This window comes from Coregonus clupeaformis, chromosome 10 (assembly GCF_020615455.1).
Source record: "Coregonus clupeaformis isolate EN_2021a chromosome 10, ASM2061545v1, whole genome shotgun sequence".
NCBI lineage: Eukaryota > Metazoa > Chordata > Actinopteri > Salmoniformes > Salmonidae > Coregonus > Coregonus clupeaformis.
This window is the reverse complement of record NC_059201.1, coordinates 58,718,643-58,736,721: the sequence shown is the minus strand read 5'-3', so window position 1 is coordinate 58,736,721 and position 18,079 is coordinate 58,718,643. Positions and strand designations below refer to the sequence as shown.

Sequence of the window (18,079 nt, the reverse complement as noted above, 5' to 3'; positions counted from 1 at the left end):
AACTAGCTCAAACACACACAGCTACAGCACCAACAAACAAAAAGACAAATGTCCAAGATGCAGATAGACACACATTTGTCTGCAGATTCACACACAGACACACTCCCACACATATTCACCCTGCATATACTTTAAGAGTGTTCCCTTTGTCTTTTTTGCTTCCCTGCCTCTCTAAATTACTTTGAGCATTTCATACCTTGAGAAAGCCCTGACAAAGTCCTTTTTCCTGTTCATCAGCACTATTGAGAATGAAGGTAGTGTGTCTCGCAGCAGTGGGAATGAGCAAGAAGCGTGAGCGGGAAAGGACATGCCGAGTAAAGTAGTGGGTAATGAGAGGAAGAGAGCAGGGGAAATAGATAAGAGAGCGAGAGAGGAATAGAGGCTAAATGGAGAGAGAGAATTCAAAGAATAGTAGAAAAAGAGTATACGAGAAAGAGATGAGTGAAGAAATAAGGAGAGAGAGAAGAAAAAAGTAGAGTAGAGACTAAATTGAAGGACATAGAATTCTATAGAAAAGGGAAAAAGAGAGAGGGAACATTGACAGTGCTGGAGCATTTGCTCCAGATCAGTGGTGCCTCCCCACTGTGTCGATGTTGCCACACGGAGCTCCTTCATCATCTCTCTCACCTGGAGAACAGAGACTTTCAAGGCTGCTCATCTGCTCACCTCAATTACCAATTCCCCATCAGGGCCTCACAGGGGCCATGACATGCACACACATACACACACATGCACAAGCAAGCAGGGACACACGCACAAGTACGCACAGAAACGGTCGCATACTGTACACACCAGGGGTTGGAACTTAAATTATTTTGCAATCGTTTCGTTCTGAACAGAACCATTATGTTTGAATTCCATTCCACTGTTCCGAACAGCAAAATAAAGTTCAGAACCGGTTCGAACCAAAAAAAACGAACCTCCGAAACCATTTTCTTTTGTTTTACATTTAGCTCGATATTAAATTACTTCATCAATCAGTGTGGATAGAGCAGCTTGCTATGGAGCAGGTATGCGATTTAATCTTTATAGGAAAGTCGTTAAGAGCTAATTGTATTTTGCCTTAACAGCATGGTTTAATCATCATGGAAGAGAAACACACTGTGCTGCCAGTCACAGTGTAGGGCGCGAGATGCAGCTGATCTTTTGTGGGTGAGGAGAGTGCAAGAGAGGATGGAGGAAGCATGCCTTGAAGCGCTGGGCATCTTGTTATCAGACCCTGCGCCAGGATAACGTGACTAAGGGGGCAGTTGAGATCGGCGAGGGGGCAACATTTTGGGTGGTTCTTACATTGGAATTATATTGAATTCTGCTTATATCACACTATACCACAATAAACAATGTTCAAATGCAGAGACTCTGAGATCTTTTGAAGTGACAGGTTGGCCCATTTCCGCTGCGCCTAAAATATATTATCTGTGTATTATAATCTCTCTATTATCACCCTAAAATAGAGGCATTCTATCACTCAGGACAAAGATTCAGCAGGAGGCAGGCAGGTAGGTGCAAATTAGCGTTGTATTTATTTATTGGTCTTAACCAATAAGACACAGATGGGGTACCAGGCTCAGATACAGTTTCTCCTTGAGTTACCTAAAAGTGAACTAACTAGAACATCCCCAAACGGGCACTTAAATATATTTGGCCACACCTATTCTTCACCTTTTCTGCCAGGTATATCTATGCAAGCTAAAAGCCAATTTATGCTTTCCAGCATTACCATCCGGAGGCTCTGTATGGAGTGTTTGACGCAATTGCTGAGCTTTCGGAGGCCAAATCGAGCTCCGTACAGCATCGCCGTGCGCCTCCCAAATGTTGTAACAATACGGAGGGCTTCGTATAGCTCCGCATTGACATGATTGGTTGACGGTAGGTGGGTGCGTGAGGTCTTGTATAAACACAAACTCACTTCCTTGACAACTTCCTTCACAACGGCTCTGCTCCGCAAAGCGCAAGAAGTATGAATGCTCTGACTTCTGCGGAGGTGAATGCTCTGACTTCTGCGGAGGTGAATGCTCTGACTTCTGCGGAGGCCGCATCGAAGTAAATGATGTATGCCACTGCAGACATCGGATTGACCATGCAGAGCCATTAAAGCACACGTTCACACAACATTAAACATGACGGAGAAACCGGAAACATGCTCCCAAAACAAAGACAAAATATAAATTGACAGTAAATTAGTAAAATAAACCAAAAGTTATTTATTACAAGTGGTGCACAGTTTGTGAACTCTCCAAACAATGTTTCCACTTCGAGAATGAGAATGGTATGAACGCATATTATATTTGATGAATTATAACAATTTCTGTAACCAAACATTCTACACTGAACAAAAATATAAAACGCAACATCCAACAATTTCAAAGATTTTACAGAGTTAGTTAATATAATTGAAATAAATTCATTAGGCCCTAATCTATGGATTTTAAATGACTAGGAATACAGATATGCATCTGTTGGTCACAGATACCTTAAAAAAAAGATAGGGGCGTGGATCAGAAAATCAGTCAGTATCTAATGTGACCACCATTTGCTTCATGAGGCGTGACACATTTCCTTCACATAGAGTTGATCAGCCTGTTGATTGTCTTCTATGGAATGTTTTCCCGCTCCTCATCAATGGCTGTGTGAAGTTGCTGGATATTGGCGTGAACTGCAACACGCTGTTGTACACATCAATCCAGAGCATCCCAAACATGCTCAGTGGGTGACATGTCTGGTGAGTATGCCAGCCATGGAAGAACTGGGACATTTTCAGCTTCCAGGAATTGTGTACAGATCCTTGCAACATGTGGCCGTGCATTATCATGCTGAAACATGAGGTAATGGCGGTGGATGAATTGCACCACAATGGGCCTCAGGATCTCGTCACGGTATCTCTGTGCATTCAAATTGCCATCGTTAAAATGCAATTGTGTTCGATGTCCATAGCTTATGTCTGCTGTTTAATCAGCTTCTTGATATACCACACTTGTCAGGTGGATGGATTATCTTGGCGAAGGAGAAATGCTCACTAACAGGAATGTAAACTAATTTGTGCACAAACTTTGAGAGAAATAAGCTTTTTGTGCATATGGACCATTTCTGGAATGTTTTATTTCAGCTCATGAAACATGGGACATATACACTTTACATGTGGCATTAATATTTTTGTTCAGCATACAGTGCATTCGGGAAGATTCGGGAAGTATTCAGACCCCTTGACTTTTATCACATTTTGTTACGTTACAGCCTTATTCTAAAATGGATTAAATTATTTTGTTCCATCAATCTACACACAATACCCCATAATGACAAAGCGAAAATATTTTTTGGGATCTTTTTTCTAATTTATATATTTTAAAAAATTACAACATGTATTTACGTAAGTACTCAGACCCTTGGCTATGAGCCTCGAAATTGAGCTCAGGTGCATCCTGTTTCCATTGATCATCCTTGAGATGTTTCTACAAGTTGATTGTAGTCCACCTGTGGTAAATTCAATTGATTGGACATGATTTGGAAAGGCACACACCTGTCTATATAAGGTCCCACAGTTGACAGTGCATGTCAGTGCAAAAACCACGCCATGAGGTCGAAGGAATTGTCCGTAGAGCTCCGAGACAGGATTGTGTCGAGGCACAGATCTGGGGAAGGGTACCAAAAAATTTCTGCAGCATTGAAGGTCCCCAAGAACACAGTGGCCTCTATCATTCTTAAATGGAAGAAGTTTGGAACCACCAAGACCAAACTGAGCAATCGGGGGAGAAGGGCCTTGGTCAGGGAGGTGACCAAGAACCCGATGGTCACCCTGACAGAGCTCCAGACTTCCTCTGTGGAGATGGGACAACCTTCCAGAAGGACAACCATCTCTGCAGCACTCCACCAATCAGGCCTTTATGGTAGAGTGGCCAGACAGAAGACACTCCTCAGTAAAAGGCACATGACAGCCCTCTTGGAGTTTGCCAAAAGGCACCTAAAGGACTCAGACCATGAGAAACAAGATTCTCTGGTCTGATGAAACCAAGATTGAACTCTTTGGCCTGAATGCCAAGCGTCACGTCTGGAGGAAACCTGGCACCATCCCTACGGTGGCAGTATCATGCTGTGGGGATGTTTTTCAGCAGCAGGGACTGGGAGACTAGTCAGGATCGAGGGAAAGATGAACGGAGCAAAGTACAAAGAGATCCTTGATGAAAACCTGCTCCAGAGCGCTCAGGACCTCAGACTGGGGCGAAGGTTCATCTTCCAACAGGACAGAGACCCTAAGCACATAGCCAAGACAACGCAGGAGTGGCTTCGGGACAAGTCTCTTGAGTGGCCCAGCCAGAGCCTGGACTTGAACCCGAACAAAGAATGGGAGAAACTCCCCAAATACAGGTGTGCCAAGCTATGCCCTGAACATAAAATAATGTTATTAACCGGTTCCCATGGTTTTAAAATAACGGTTCTGTTCCGGAACAGTACAGATCACTTTAGTTTCAGGTTCGGGTTCTGTTCCTCAAATGTTTTCGTTATTTTCCGGTTTTCATTTCTATTCCCTGAACCGGTTCTAACCCTTGATACACACACGTTAAAAGTCACATACAGACACAGTTGCACACACACATACAGTCACACAAAGTCGCACACGCACGCACACTCTCTCTCATACATACAGTACACACAGAAACAATAAGACACACACACAGTCTCTCTCATACACACACACAGGGTTGATCTGATCAGCTGTCACTTTATACAATGAAGTGTGTCTTTCTTCCACATGCTCCATATGCTACCCACTGGGCTCATCATTATTACGGAAAATTGCTCCCACCTAACCCCCCTTTCCCAGAGAACCCTCTTCTTTCTGCACATTTTTAACATCTCAATTATCATTATCTTTGATTTGTACTTGAGCTCCCAAGGTGTACTAATTAGTTAGAGAGACACTCGTTTATTTTTCACCCTCTGGTAACTTTTAGGTTTTATCGTAACATCCTGAGTAGTGACTTCAGTGAATAAGGAGAAGTACTGGCACAGAGTGAGTTAGCTTCCCAAATGACACCCTATTCCCTACACCAGGGCTCTCCAACGCTGTTCCTGGAGAGCTACCCTCCTGTAGGTTTTCGCTCCAACCCCAGTTGTAACTAACCTGGTTCAGTTTATCAACCAGCTAATTATTAGAATCAGGTGGGCTAGATTAGGGTTGGAGTGAAAACCGACAGGACGGTGTTGGAGAGCCCTGCCCTACATAGTGCACTACTTTTAACTAGACCCCTATGGGCCCTGGTCAAAAGTAGTGCACTACATAGGGAATAGGGTTCCATTTGGGACGCAACCGGAAAGACTGGGGTAAATCAGGAAGTGTGAACTTCTGAAGCCGACTGGACCTTATGGTGGCAGGTGATACACAGTGAACACATTGACTGTGCAAAGGAAAATCAATTTGGTTCTCGTTTTCCGCATTTTGTGGTACCACTTGATGGATTCGATAACCTACACATAGATAATGGGAATGTACAGTAGGTGCCATCATCAAAGGGTCAATAGCTGGGAAAAGGAACCCAATGTATAGCATTGAAAGATTAGCAGTAGAAATCCACACCCTATCCTCAAACTAGGAGTATAGCTCTTCATTCTTCGCTAGTTAGAAGGAACCCAGGAAGACTAGCAGTCGCTAAGACGTCAGCTAATGGGGACCCAAATAGGGACCCAAATAAGCACATCAACACAATAGAACAACGACAGATACACAGTAGAGACACAGAAACCGCATTGTTTCACTCACCAGCACACTTGGTCCGGGTGATAAGCGGAGGTCCTGGAGGTCCTGTGCCCCCCTCGCCCGGCCGGGTCAGCAGAACCTTGATCTCATACTCCACGTCGGGGTCCAAATGCCAAAGCTTGTAGGTGGGGGCGTCCACGATGTGGGTCTCGGCCCAGTTTCCAGTGGTGGTGCGGTACTCCACCTCCTTCAGCATGATGGGGCCGTCCCCGATGATAGAGTTGGCGTTGGGCTTGAGCCACAGGTAGGTAGCACCCACTGCCAGGAGCTCTGGAGGGGCTATGGGCGTGGGAGGAGCTGAGGGGGCAGAGAGAGAGAGAGAGAGAGAGAGAGAGAGAGAGAGAGAGAGAGAGAGAGAGAGAGAGAGAGAGAGAGAGAGAGAGAGAGAGAGAGAGAGAGAGAGAGAGAGAGAGAGAGAGAGAGAGAGAGAGAGAGAGAGAGAGAGAGAATACCATGGAGATTAGAATGTAGGCCTAGGTCAGTGGTTTCCAAACGGATGTGGTTAAATGGTTAAGGTCTCTGGAATGTGTGCGGGAAAAGTTTGGAAACCCCTGGGATAGGTAATGGTGATTTAAGGGAGAATGAATTGGCAGCATGATTTGTTCAGTTATGAATGAATGCCATGGAATATGTAAACTTAATATCAAACACTTTCACCTTCACAAAATGAAATCAAAACCAAGCAGACTTGAGTGGGACCCCCCCTTTGCCAGAGCTAAATCGTAACCCAACTAAACTGATTGCCTGCAGGAGCATCACATCCAATGAGGTGAAGTGCCTCACCCTTTCCTATATCCCCCTTTGCTGCGTAGCCCTGATGCCCTGTGACACTATCCACAGGAGACGGCACGGGCTCCCAGTGCATTGACCGGCTCCATATCTCTACTTCCCTCCTCTCGACAGGGGGGAATGAGAAAGGAGAGAGAGACAGACAGTGAAAGAGAGAGAGAGAGAGATAAGCAGAGAGAGGGAGACAGAGAAGGAGAGAGAGAGAGAGAGACAGACATACAGAAGCAGAAAGTCAGAGAGAGAAAGAGAGAGAGCGGAGTAAAGCAGAGGAGTGGGTAATAATCCTCGTCTAAGCATGGGAGACCGCCCATGAAGGTACCCAGCCATGCGTAGCAGTGGCGGACCCAGTCCCCCATTAGAGGGTGTTGCTCAGTGTGTGTTCCCATGTAATTAACTAAGCCAGATTACCAGGCCACATTTAGCTCCTCTGTGGTTGGAGAGAGACTGCAGAATGGAGCCGGAGACTGAAGAAGCTGCAGCTGTCTTGGGGTGATACTCAGGGAGAGTTTACTCTATGACTAAAGATAAATTAGGTAATACTTAACTTGAAATGTACGGTGTCCATATAAGGACACAGACTCAGAAGGAGTTGCCTAAGGACACCGTAGAAGTGGAGGTTAAGAAAGTCCACGTAGAGGTTCAGAACTAGGGTCAGGATTTTTTCCCTGACTATGTGACCCGTGGGAAAAACTCTGGGCCCTCGTTATAATGATGAACGAACGTTAATACCCCCTGTTACGTAGGGTGACATAGAGAGCGTTCAAACGTCCTCACTGAACTGCAACAATAATGCTATCATCATGCGGTTTAAATCTGCTGTTGTAATCAATCACGGCCTGTTAGCAAAAAGTATTTTGTTAATGTTTGCCAGTGCGTTATGGAAGAATAATGGTCCACACTCTAAAGCAAAGTCTGGTTTTAAGAGCCGCGTCTCTCAAAAAATTTCCGAAGGCCCATTACAATATGCATTGTGCTTGCATTCTTGGGAGTAAATGCCTCATCTATCATCAGGCTCCTGTTCATCTCGGGGAAGTGGAGTCTCCGAAAGGTGCAGAATTATTATAAAGCATTGCTCCCCCCCCAACCCCTTCCATTAATGAACGTGCAATACTTCATATAATTTGGTAAAGGCAAAGACCCGTGTCAGCACAACCTATCAGCAGTCTTCTCACCGCCACTTCTCATTGGCTGGGGCTATTTGAACACCACCACGGCACCGCCCACCAGAGAGAAACACAGATGTTCGAAACTGAGTGATTTCTGATGAAAATGTGCCATCCAGGTAAGTCATCATTACGAATGGGAGAGTGAACAGGGAACGGGTGAGGCAACGTTTACAGGCATGGTGAGAGCAAATACTGCACGCGGTGTCGTTATGCTTTGATTGTGCATGCGAACGTATCTGGTGAAATAAAAGTAGCCGGATAGGTACATGAGTAAAAGGCAAAAAATCCCACTTAAAAACTTGTTGTAAACTCTATTGATACAGTCTCAAGGGATGATTTAACCTAAAGTCCAAATAACCCAGGCTTTAAGTGTCAGTGAACAAATACAAAAGCTAAAATCAAAAGCCTGACTTTTCCCTTTTTCCCTGGCTGTGTTTTAAATGCATTCATATTTAGCAGCTTTGCCTCATGAATCTCCACAGGAAGAAAGCTGAGAGCACTCAATCACTCCATCGCCCCCTCTGTCTCACCATCTCATCCGCTCATGCAAAGAGGAGAGAACCATCTACCACCCTGAGATACACAACCTGGGAACAATGATGTCATAGAGGGGATTGGGTCTGTGAGAGCACACACACACACACACACACACACACACACACACACACACACACACACACACACACACACACACACAAGCAGAGCACACACACTCTTACTCACAAAATCACATCCATAAGCTTACTCTCCATCACACATACACACAGAAACCAACACAAACATACAGTAAATTATCTCTCTATCAAACACACACACCCTCTCTGTTCAACACACTTCCTCCTTCCATCTGACTACTACTCAGTGATGGTGGTCCGAGTGAATAATTGTCCCTATTCTCGAGAGCTGCGAGTTGTATACTCAGGAGTTGTCCCTCCGAGTTGTATACGCAGGAGGCCTGGGACTACCATTACCACCACCATCATCAGCAGTGGACCCTAACGCAAAGGCTGGCTGCCACAATGGCAATAAGTCCCAGACTTCATTCAGAAAGTATTCAGACCCCTTCCCTTTTTTCACATTTTGTTACGTTACAGCCTTATTCTAAAAGTGATTAAGGTAAAAAAAAAAAAAAAGCAATCTACACACAATACCCCATAATGACAAAGCAAAAACAGGTTTTTAGAAATGTTTGCAAATGTATAATTTTTTTAAAACAGAAATACCTTAGTTACATAAGTATTCAGACCCTTTGCTATGAGACTCGAAATTGAGCTCAGGTGCATCCTGTTTCCATTGAGCATCCTTGAGATGTTTCTACAACTTGATTGGAGTCCACCTGTGATACATTAAATTGATTGGACAGGATTTGGAAAGACACACCTGTCTATATAAGGTCCCACAGTTGACAGTGCATGTCAGAGCAAAAACCAAGCCATGAGGTCGAAGGAATTGTCTCTAGAGCTCCGAGACAGGATTGTGTGTTTTTCAGCGGCAGGGACTGGGAGACTAGTCAGGATAGAGGGAAAGATGAACGGAGCAAAGTACATAGAAATACTTGATGAAAACCTGCTCCAGAGCGCTCAGGACCTCAGACTTGGGCGAAGGTTCACCTTCCAACAGGACAATGACCCTAAGCACACAGCCAAGACAACGCAGGAGTGGCTTCGGGACAAGTCTCTGAAATGTCCTTGAGTGGCCCAGCCAGAGTCCGGACTTGAACCCGATCAAACATCTCTGGAGAGACCTGAAAATAGCTGTGCAGCAACACTCCCCATCCAACCTGACAGTGCTTGAGAGGATCTGCAGAGAAGAATGGGAGAAACTCCCCAAATACAGGTGTGCCAAGCTTGTAACGTCATACCCAAGAAGACTCAAGGCTGTAATCGCTGCCAAAAGTGCTTCAACAAAGTACTGAGTAAAGGGTACTTTTGTAATATGTGATATTTCCGTTTTTTATTTTTAATACATTTGCAAAAATTATGGGGTATTGTGTATAGGGAAAAAAACAATTTCATCCATTTTAGAATAAGGCTGTAACGTAACAAAATGTGGAAAAAGTGAAGGTGTCTGAATCCTTTCTGAAAGCAGTGTACATGGATGTATTTTTCAAGTTTGTGTGATTGTTTTTAAAATGGTCAAATTAATAAACTAAAAAGCATCCCAAAAGGCATCCTATTGGCACCCCAAATGGCCCTTAGGGCTCTGGTCAAAAGTAGCACACTTTGTAGAAAAAAGGGTGCCATTTGAGACGCAACTGCTGCCTCTTAGCACCGAGACCCTAATGAACTTATTGCATCAGTGTGAGGGAGCTAGACAACAATTTAGATATCAGTGCTCTTGCACCTGGTCTTGTCTTGGTCGTAGGTTTTTATTCATATTGTAGGATGTTCTGGGGATATCAGTGTTGTATGAAGTGATTGAGAGTTGAAATAATAAGAGAATGATCATAAAGCTTCAATTAGAATATTGGGTCTCATTGTCTGAAGGCTGGAAGGTGTAATGGTATTCTGCATGCTCACTTTACCCCAAACATTACCCTGGTTACTGTGCCTCCTGGACCCAACTGCATCGCTGCATCTCTGTGTGATATCTCCTGTAATAACAGCCCAACAACAGGCACAGAGACATGATCTGGACTTACAACAACTTCACCAGGGAAGTTCTTCCGGAACTTCTCTCAGGGAGCCAAAGAAAGAAAAGATGCAGGTGACAAAAGATGCCATCTTGTTCTCAAGGAGGCTTTTTATTCCTAAGAAGAAATATCCTCTATAGAGTAAGAGGAATCCTTGAAAGCAGTGTTTCCCCTTGGAAATAACAAAACATGTTGAGAGGAAGACCGAGAGTAGAAAGGGTCATGTGACTGTCGTAGTCTATCAAAGCAACAAGTCGGGTGTTGCATCCTTCAGCCTCTCTGGAGGGATCGGGCCAAATGCCCTTATCGAAGGCGCTCCGCTAAATGGGGTTCACTGCCATTTCCCGGTGTTGATATTTTTGCAGCGTGTGCTAGCCACACCGTGGCTATCAGTGCGTGCTTTGGCGCATGCAGGGCGAGACCAGGGCCCTATAATTTCCCCTAGTCTTTATCAGCTGGCACTCCATCGGGGGACAATCACACGGTATCAGATCAGGCCCTGGTGGGCACAGGAAGGAAGATAGCTGGAAATGGGGAGGAAAAAGTATAGCGTAAAATGGGAATTTGTAGCTGTGAGACAACAATTACCTAAATCTGTTTTGCCCTTGCACTTGCAAAAAAAGGTGATGGAGAAAAGTGAGGAGATGCACGCTGAAACGTCATTAGCCCAGACTACCAGCCTCCTAGGTCCCAGCATCATTATCAGCACAAGCCTATTTCTCAGCTCCCTGAATTCAGTAGAGGCACACCGATAGCCCCAACTGCTTTAATGTGCAGCGCACTGAAGGGAACGCCATGCCACCCAGGAGTGGGCCCTCGGAGCGTTCTGCTGATTAAATCAATTTATTTCATGATTTTTCCAGGGACCGGTTCCCTCCACCTTTATTGAGAGCTGATAACAGCTTGAGGATCTTGAGGATCTGAGCAGGAGTCATTTAAGGTAGTGTAACAACAGGAATCGTAATATCGCTCTAGTATCTGCATGTTTTGCACTGGTATCATAGTATACCGAGGCTCATCTTTTCCTAGCATTGCTTTTGAATGTGCTGGATTTAGGGTCATTATTAAATACATTTTATTTATACTTTTATATCAGTAGTGCTACGATTTGACCTATGTGGAGGACACATGGAGTCTTATCTCCATTCTAGGGTGATTGGATATGTATTTGGGGGAACACATTGTATTGTATATATCGCTCGCCTCGGCTAATGTATTCTCTGCCTTTGTTGCCTGTGCCTGTGATGTTACTTTCCAGTGCATGCCCACAAAGAATGCTTTAATCAAAAGGTGAGGCAACACAAAGGCCAGGGTAGAAAACATATCTGAGTGAGGATATACAATGATATATATATATATAGAGAGAGAGAGAGAGAGAGAGAGAGAGAGAGAGAGAGAGAGAGAGAGAGAGAGAGAGAGAGAGAGAGAGAGAGAGAGAGAGAGAGAGAGAGAGAGAGAGAGAGAGAGAGAGAGAGAGAGAGAGAGAGAGAGAGAGAGAGAGAGGGGGGAAATGCATCTACTTCCAACCTGCACTCAAAAGGAGTGAGGCCCAGGTAGAGAGCCAATGAAAGGCGTATCCCAGGGGGAGATGTCTCCCTCACAGGAGCCATGGTAATGAATCCCCACTGCTCAAAGGAAACACACCGCTGTGGACACCTGGGCCTGCAATTCCAACTCCAAAAACACACACGGGTGCACACAGACAAAGACACACACACACTCCAACCCCATCTCTGTTCATTTTATGACACATCCACACACATCCACATACAGTCACTCTCTGATCCAAGGAGAAAAAGAAGAGAGACGTACTCTCTCTTGGCATAGGGGTGAAAATATATAGCAGATATTATTCCAATATAATGTATATATGAGCTGTTTTGAAGTAGTTACTGTTTGGTCGGTACTGCTGGAGGGGAAAAAGACTATAGGAAATAAATACACACACACACAACCTCCCCAACCACATACACACAAACCAAGACACACATACACACAAACAGATAAATAAACTGGCAAATAACTGTTTGAAGTACTAACTCTCAGGCTGGCTGCTTATCTCCCCTGAAGTATTATGGCTCTCTAATCCATCTCTGTAACTCAGCCTCTTCACAGGCAGCTTCCTGCCTCAGTGCGCCGCAGCACAGCCCCAAATCCTCTGGTAATGCTGTCTTCCTGGGCTGTCTCCTTGGAGATAACGTAGGCCTCCCCGTTTCGCCATCATGCCATGACAGCTTCCCTCTCTCTCTCTCCTGCTGCCCTAGCCCCCCCACTATCACTGTTATAGTGGGGGCCCACCTCGGGCCCCATCTCCAGTGGCCCTCTGCTTCTCTGTAGGGGCCTCCATATACTCACACCGAGGGGTTCAGACTGATCATCCGGTCGGCTGCACTAGATAAGCTATGGTGGAATCACAGGGAGGTATGGAGTGCTACAGCATATGGACACGGACCAAGGTTGATTCTATGTGACTGTTTGTCAGAGAGAGAGAGAGAGAGAGAGAGAGAGAGAGAGAGAGAGAGAGAGAGAGAGAGAGAGAGAGAGAGAGAGAGAGAGAGAGAGAGAGTGAGAGAGAGAGAGAAAGAGAGAGGGGGGGAGTGAGAGACAGAGAGAGAGAGACAGAGAGAGAGACAAGAGAGAGAGAGAGAGAGAGAGAGAGAGAGAGAGAGAGAGAGAGAGAGAGAGAGAGAGAGAGAGAGAGAGAGAGAGAGAGAGAGAGAGAGAGAGAGAGAGAGAGGAAAGAGAGAGGGGAGAGTGAGAGAGAGAGAGAGAAAGAGAGAGAGGGGGGAGTGAGAGACAGAGAGAGAGAGAGAGAGAGAGAGAGAGAGAGAGAGAGAGAGAGAGAGAGAGAGAGAGAGAGAGGAGAGAGTCTACTGAGCTTCTTACTGTCAGCTAAATGAGCGCCCATCAAGCCGCAGTCAAAGGGAATTTGGTTCATGCCATACAGCTTGCTGCAAGTCAACTAAAGCAACTTAAAATGGCTTGTGGAAAGGAGCTGCGCAAACCACTTATAGTCACTAGTAGAGCATTAACATTTACCTGGAAAGAACGAGGGAAAAGACAAGCTATTCCTCAAGTAAAATGGTTTCAACAGACTATCATCTCGGTAACTTGCATCAAACGCCATGCTCTATCAACTGAGCTACATCCCTGCCGGCCATTCCCTCCCCTACCCTGGACGACACTGGGCCAATTGTGCGCCGCCCATGAGTCTCCCGGTCGCGGCCGGCCGGCTGTATGGTCTTGACATACTACTACACACTTCACATACTATTGATCTCTGCCATCACTTCTCTGCAGATGGGGGCTGTACAATCCACAATAGCTTCACTCCATCCAGTGTGCTACCACCAGAACATAAAGGGGGGAAGGAACTGTCAAGGTCCGTAACAAACCCTTCTCTTCCTCTCCTCGGCTGAGTTATAGCCCATAGGGCTCTGTTAAAAAGTAGTGCACTATACAGTGAGGGAAAAAATTATTTGATCCCCTGCTGATTTTGTACATTTGCCCACTGACAAAGACATGATCAGTCTATCATTTTAATGGTAGGTTTATTTGAACAGTGAGAGACAGAATAACAACCAAAAAATCCAGAAAAACGCATGTCAAAAATGTTATAAATTGATTTGCATTTTAATGAGGGAAATAAGTATTTGACCCCTCTGCAAAACATGACTTAGTACTTGGTAGCAAAACCCTTGTTGGCAATCACAGAGGTCAGACGTTTCTTGTAGTAGACCACCAGGTTTGCACACATCTCAGGAGGGATTTTGTCCCACTCCTCTTTGCAGATCTTCTCCAAGTCGAGGCAGACGTTTGGCAACTCGAACCTTCAGCTCCCTCCACAGATTTTCTATGGGATTAAGGTCTGGAGACTGGCTAGGCCACTCCAGGACCTTAATGTGCTTCTTCTTGAGCCACTCCTTTGTTGCCTTGGTCGTGTGTTTTGGGTCATTGTCATGCTGGAATACCCATCCACGACCCATTTTCAATGCCCTGGCTGAGGGAAGGAGGTTCTCACCCAAGATTTGACGGTACATGGCCCCGTCCATCGTCCCTTTGATGCGGTGAAGTTGTCCTGTCCCCTTAGCAGAAAAACACCCCCAAAGCATAATGTTTCCAACTCCATGTTTGACGGTGGGGATGGTGTTCTTGGGGTCACAGGCAGCATTCCTCCTCCTCAAACCCGGCGAGTTGAGTTGATGCCAAAGAGCTCGATTTTGGTCTCATCTGAACACAACACTTTCACCCAGTTCTCCTCTGAATCATTCAGATGTTAATTGGCAAACTTCAGACGGGCCTGTATATGTGCTTTCTTGAGCAGCGGGACCTTGCGGGCGCTGCAGGATTTCAGTCCTTCACGGCGTAGCGTGTTACCAATTGTTTTCTTGGTGACTATGGTCCCAGCTGCCTTGAGATCATTGACAAGATCCTCCCGTGTAGTTCTGGGCAGATTCCTCACCGTTCTCATGATCATTGCAACTCCACGAGGTGAGATCTTGCATCGAGCCCCAGGCCGAGGGAGATTGACAGTTATTTTGTGTTTCTTCCATTTGCGTATAATCGCACCAACTGTTGTCACCTTCTCACCAAGCTGCTTGGCAATGGTCTTGTAGCCCATTCCAACCTTGTGTAGGTCTACAATCTTGTCCCTGACATCCTTGGAGAGCTCTTTGGTCTTGGCCATGGTGGAGTGTTTGGAATCTGATTGATTGATTGCTTTTATGCAGGTAACAAGCTGAGATTAGGAGCACTCCCTTTAAGAGTCTGCTCCTAATCTCAGCTCGTTAACTGTATAAAAGACACCTGGGAGCCAGAAATCTTAATGATTGAGAGGGGGTCAAATACTTATTTCCCTCATTAAAATGCAAATCAATTTATAACATTTTTGACATGCGTTTTTCTGGATTTTTTTGTTGTTATTCTGTATCTCACTGTTCAAATAAACCTACCATTAAAATTATAGACTGATCATTTCTTTGTCAGTGGGCAAACGTACAAAATCAGCAGGGGATCAAATACTATTTTCCCTCACTGTATAGGGAATAGGGTGCCATTTGGGACTCACTCCTTGACTGTGGACATTCCCACTACCTCTTAATAAATTAGTCATGGCTCCACTGAATTATTCTCTCTTATGCCTCCACTGACCTCTGCACATAAAATATGATTGAACTGACTGGCCCAGTGCTGGATATTCAACGGTTCATCTTTTTCTCAAAACAGCATCTCATATCCCGTGTAGCTCAGTTGGTAGAGCATGGTGTTTGCAACGCCAGGGTTGTGGGTTGGTTTCCCACGGGGGGGCAGTATGAAAAGAAAAATATATATGCACTCAACTAACTGTAAGTCGCTCTGGATAAGAGCGTCTGCTAAATGACTAAAATGTACAAATATCACCCTGAGTTGATGAAGCTGAGTCAAAATGTATTTGAAAACGTTTGCCTTTTCGTGACATCTCGATAAAAATGTGTATAAATGGCGGCAATATGCAGAGGTGGGTTAAGGAGGAGGGTGGCAAATGTGAGTGGACGTAAAGGATAAATAACTGTCATCGTACATCTTCTTTAGTGTGCAACACCATTTATGAGGTGTGAACCTAGTCTGGGGAGTGAAAGTGGAGAAAGAGAAGAAGGGTGAGGAAGAGAGAGAGACAGTAAGAAATAGAGGAGAAAGTGATTAAAGATGAGTGGAGAGAGAGAGAAGAGAGAATGAAAAAAAAGTCAAGAAAGAGGGGAAATGAGAGAGGGCAGCCTGGTGTCATATACTAGACGTAACATAGTAAAAGTCAATCTGGGATACTCAAATTTGTATGATATGTTACGTTTGGTTACATAAAACAGAAGGTTACTTAAAGAGTGACTGCCCCTAAAAACCAACTAATCCCTTCGAAAATAGCCAATGTGGCGTCTATATGAGTCAGCAACATATATTCTTGACTACAAAGTGTAAATAGGATCATTTTGGTCATAAAGTCAGTCTCATCTCAAACGGAGTTTGGACCTGAGTGTGTCACAATGAGTAAATGAAGGTTGGGTTTGGATTACAATTATGTCAACAATTCATGCCCCCTTTTGCCAAGCTCCACGTGCAAATTGCCCCTCTGCCCACTTCATTTCCTTCATTGAATGGGGCTCTGTTGTTTCATCGCCCCCAACACATTCAAAGGATCAAGCCCAGAAGGATGCACAGACAACTATGGTTTGCATGCCCTGCTGAAGGACCCTAGTAATAGGGTGTTTGGAGTTCGTCGATCCCCAAGTCTGCACAAGTAATGCTAGCTTGTTGTGCAACGACCGGTGGTGGGAGTATAACCAGAGATACTGGAATATAATGACCTCTCTGGTATAACTTAGCTAATGACGTTAGACAAAGTTATTGCTGGTTATGTAGGTAGTTATCTTTTGGTAAAGCGAGGCAGGCTAGCTAACTTTAGCTAGCAAGGCAGGCTAGCTAACATTTTAGCTAACATTAGCATAGCTAGCTAACTAGCTAGATAACTAACGAGCTAGCTAGGTACCTAAATTAGTTAGGTTGTAGCACAAACAACTTTATTGTATTGTCTAGATACTGCTGGTTATGTAACGTTATCATTTGATAATGCTAGCGAGGCAGGCTAGCTGGTTACAGGCTAGCTAACGTTAGTTAGCTAGTAAGCTAGCTAATGCTAGCTAGCTAATGTTAGCCTACAAGTCAGATTTACAAGTTAGTTAGTAGCTCATACAAGTGTATTATGTAATGGATAATGGATGCAGCTATGGTGGTAGCTTACTCATGTCTGAGTCTGACTAATACAGTGAACTAGGAGAAACAAACCGTAACATCGTCACCGGGCTGAATCTAATCTAATCTGGAGCTACAGTCAGTCTATCTCTAAAGCATAGAATTAGCTTGACCAGAGTTACTGCCCTGATGACACAGACAGCTTTATCAACAACGGTAATGTGTCTTATGTGAAAAGTTTTGATAAACTAGTAGGTTAATTACCCAGCCAAGCAGATACAAGTAGTAGAGTTATTTTGGTTGTAAAGTGTAACGATCCCGGCAGTCTGAGTCGGGTCCTGTCTGTGGACTAGTTTTTTCTGCTCGTGATCTCCAGTTTCCCGAGGGTTCTGGAACGCTCCGGGGAGCTCTCTTGATTTCCGCACCTGCATCCCATCAGCAATCTGCACACCTGGTCCTGATCATCACCCTTCTTAGGCTCTGGCCTAACATCCATTCCCTGCCGGATCGTTAGCCATGAACAGTAGGTTTACCAGAGTATCAGTCTTAGAGCCTAGCGTTAGTTTTGTTGTTTTTGCACCTTGTTGTTTACTTACCTCCGTTTTGTTCCATCTGCAGTCACCCGTCCGGAACCTTCATCCAACCTCTGCCTGGTGGTCGGCGGCTGCCGACCCATGATGGGATCAACCACTGCACCCCCAACAACTAATCAACGCCGCCCGCTCTGTTCCCTGGATTATTCAGCATCACTCTTGAATTGTAAATAAACACTCACCTTCGTTTCAACTTACCTTGTCCTGGTCTGCTTCTGGGTTCTGGCTTTGCAACTCGTGACAGAACGATCCGGCCAGTAATGAACCCAGCGGACCTGGACTCTGTTCGCCATGCCATTACCCAGCAGGAGAAGATGTTGGGCCATCATAGCACGGTACTACAGGAGATCGCGTTGTCAGTTCGGAACCTTTCTACCGGTCTGACGGAGGTCCAGAACCAACGCCAGTTTCCGGTGGAGGATCC

The 18,079-nt window shown here is 45.0% G+C and overlaps 1 protein-coding gene across 15 annotated transcripts in view; it reads right to left on the bottom strand.

The window, feature by feature from the left end:
* Positions 1-18,079, bottom strand: part of ptprt (protein tyrosine phosphatase receptor type T) — a 449,458-nt gene that overhangs the window by 240,790 nt on the left and 190,589 nt on the right. For all 15 annotated transcript variants that reach the window (XM_041888816.2, XM_041888817.2, XM_041888819.2 and 12 more), the window contains exon 7: positions 5,756-6,049. In XM_041888816.2, the coding sequence (XP_041744750.2) occupies positions 5,756-6,049 (294 nt within the window). The remainder of the gene's footprint in view (positions 1-5,755; positions 6,050-18,079) is intronic.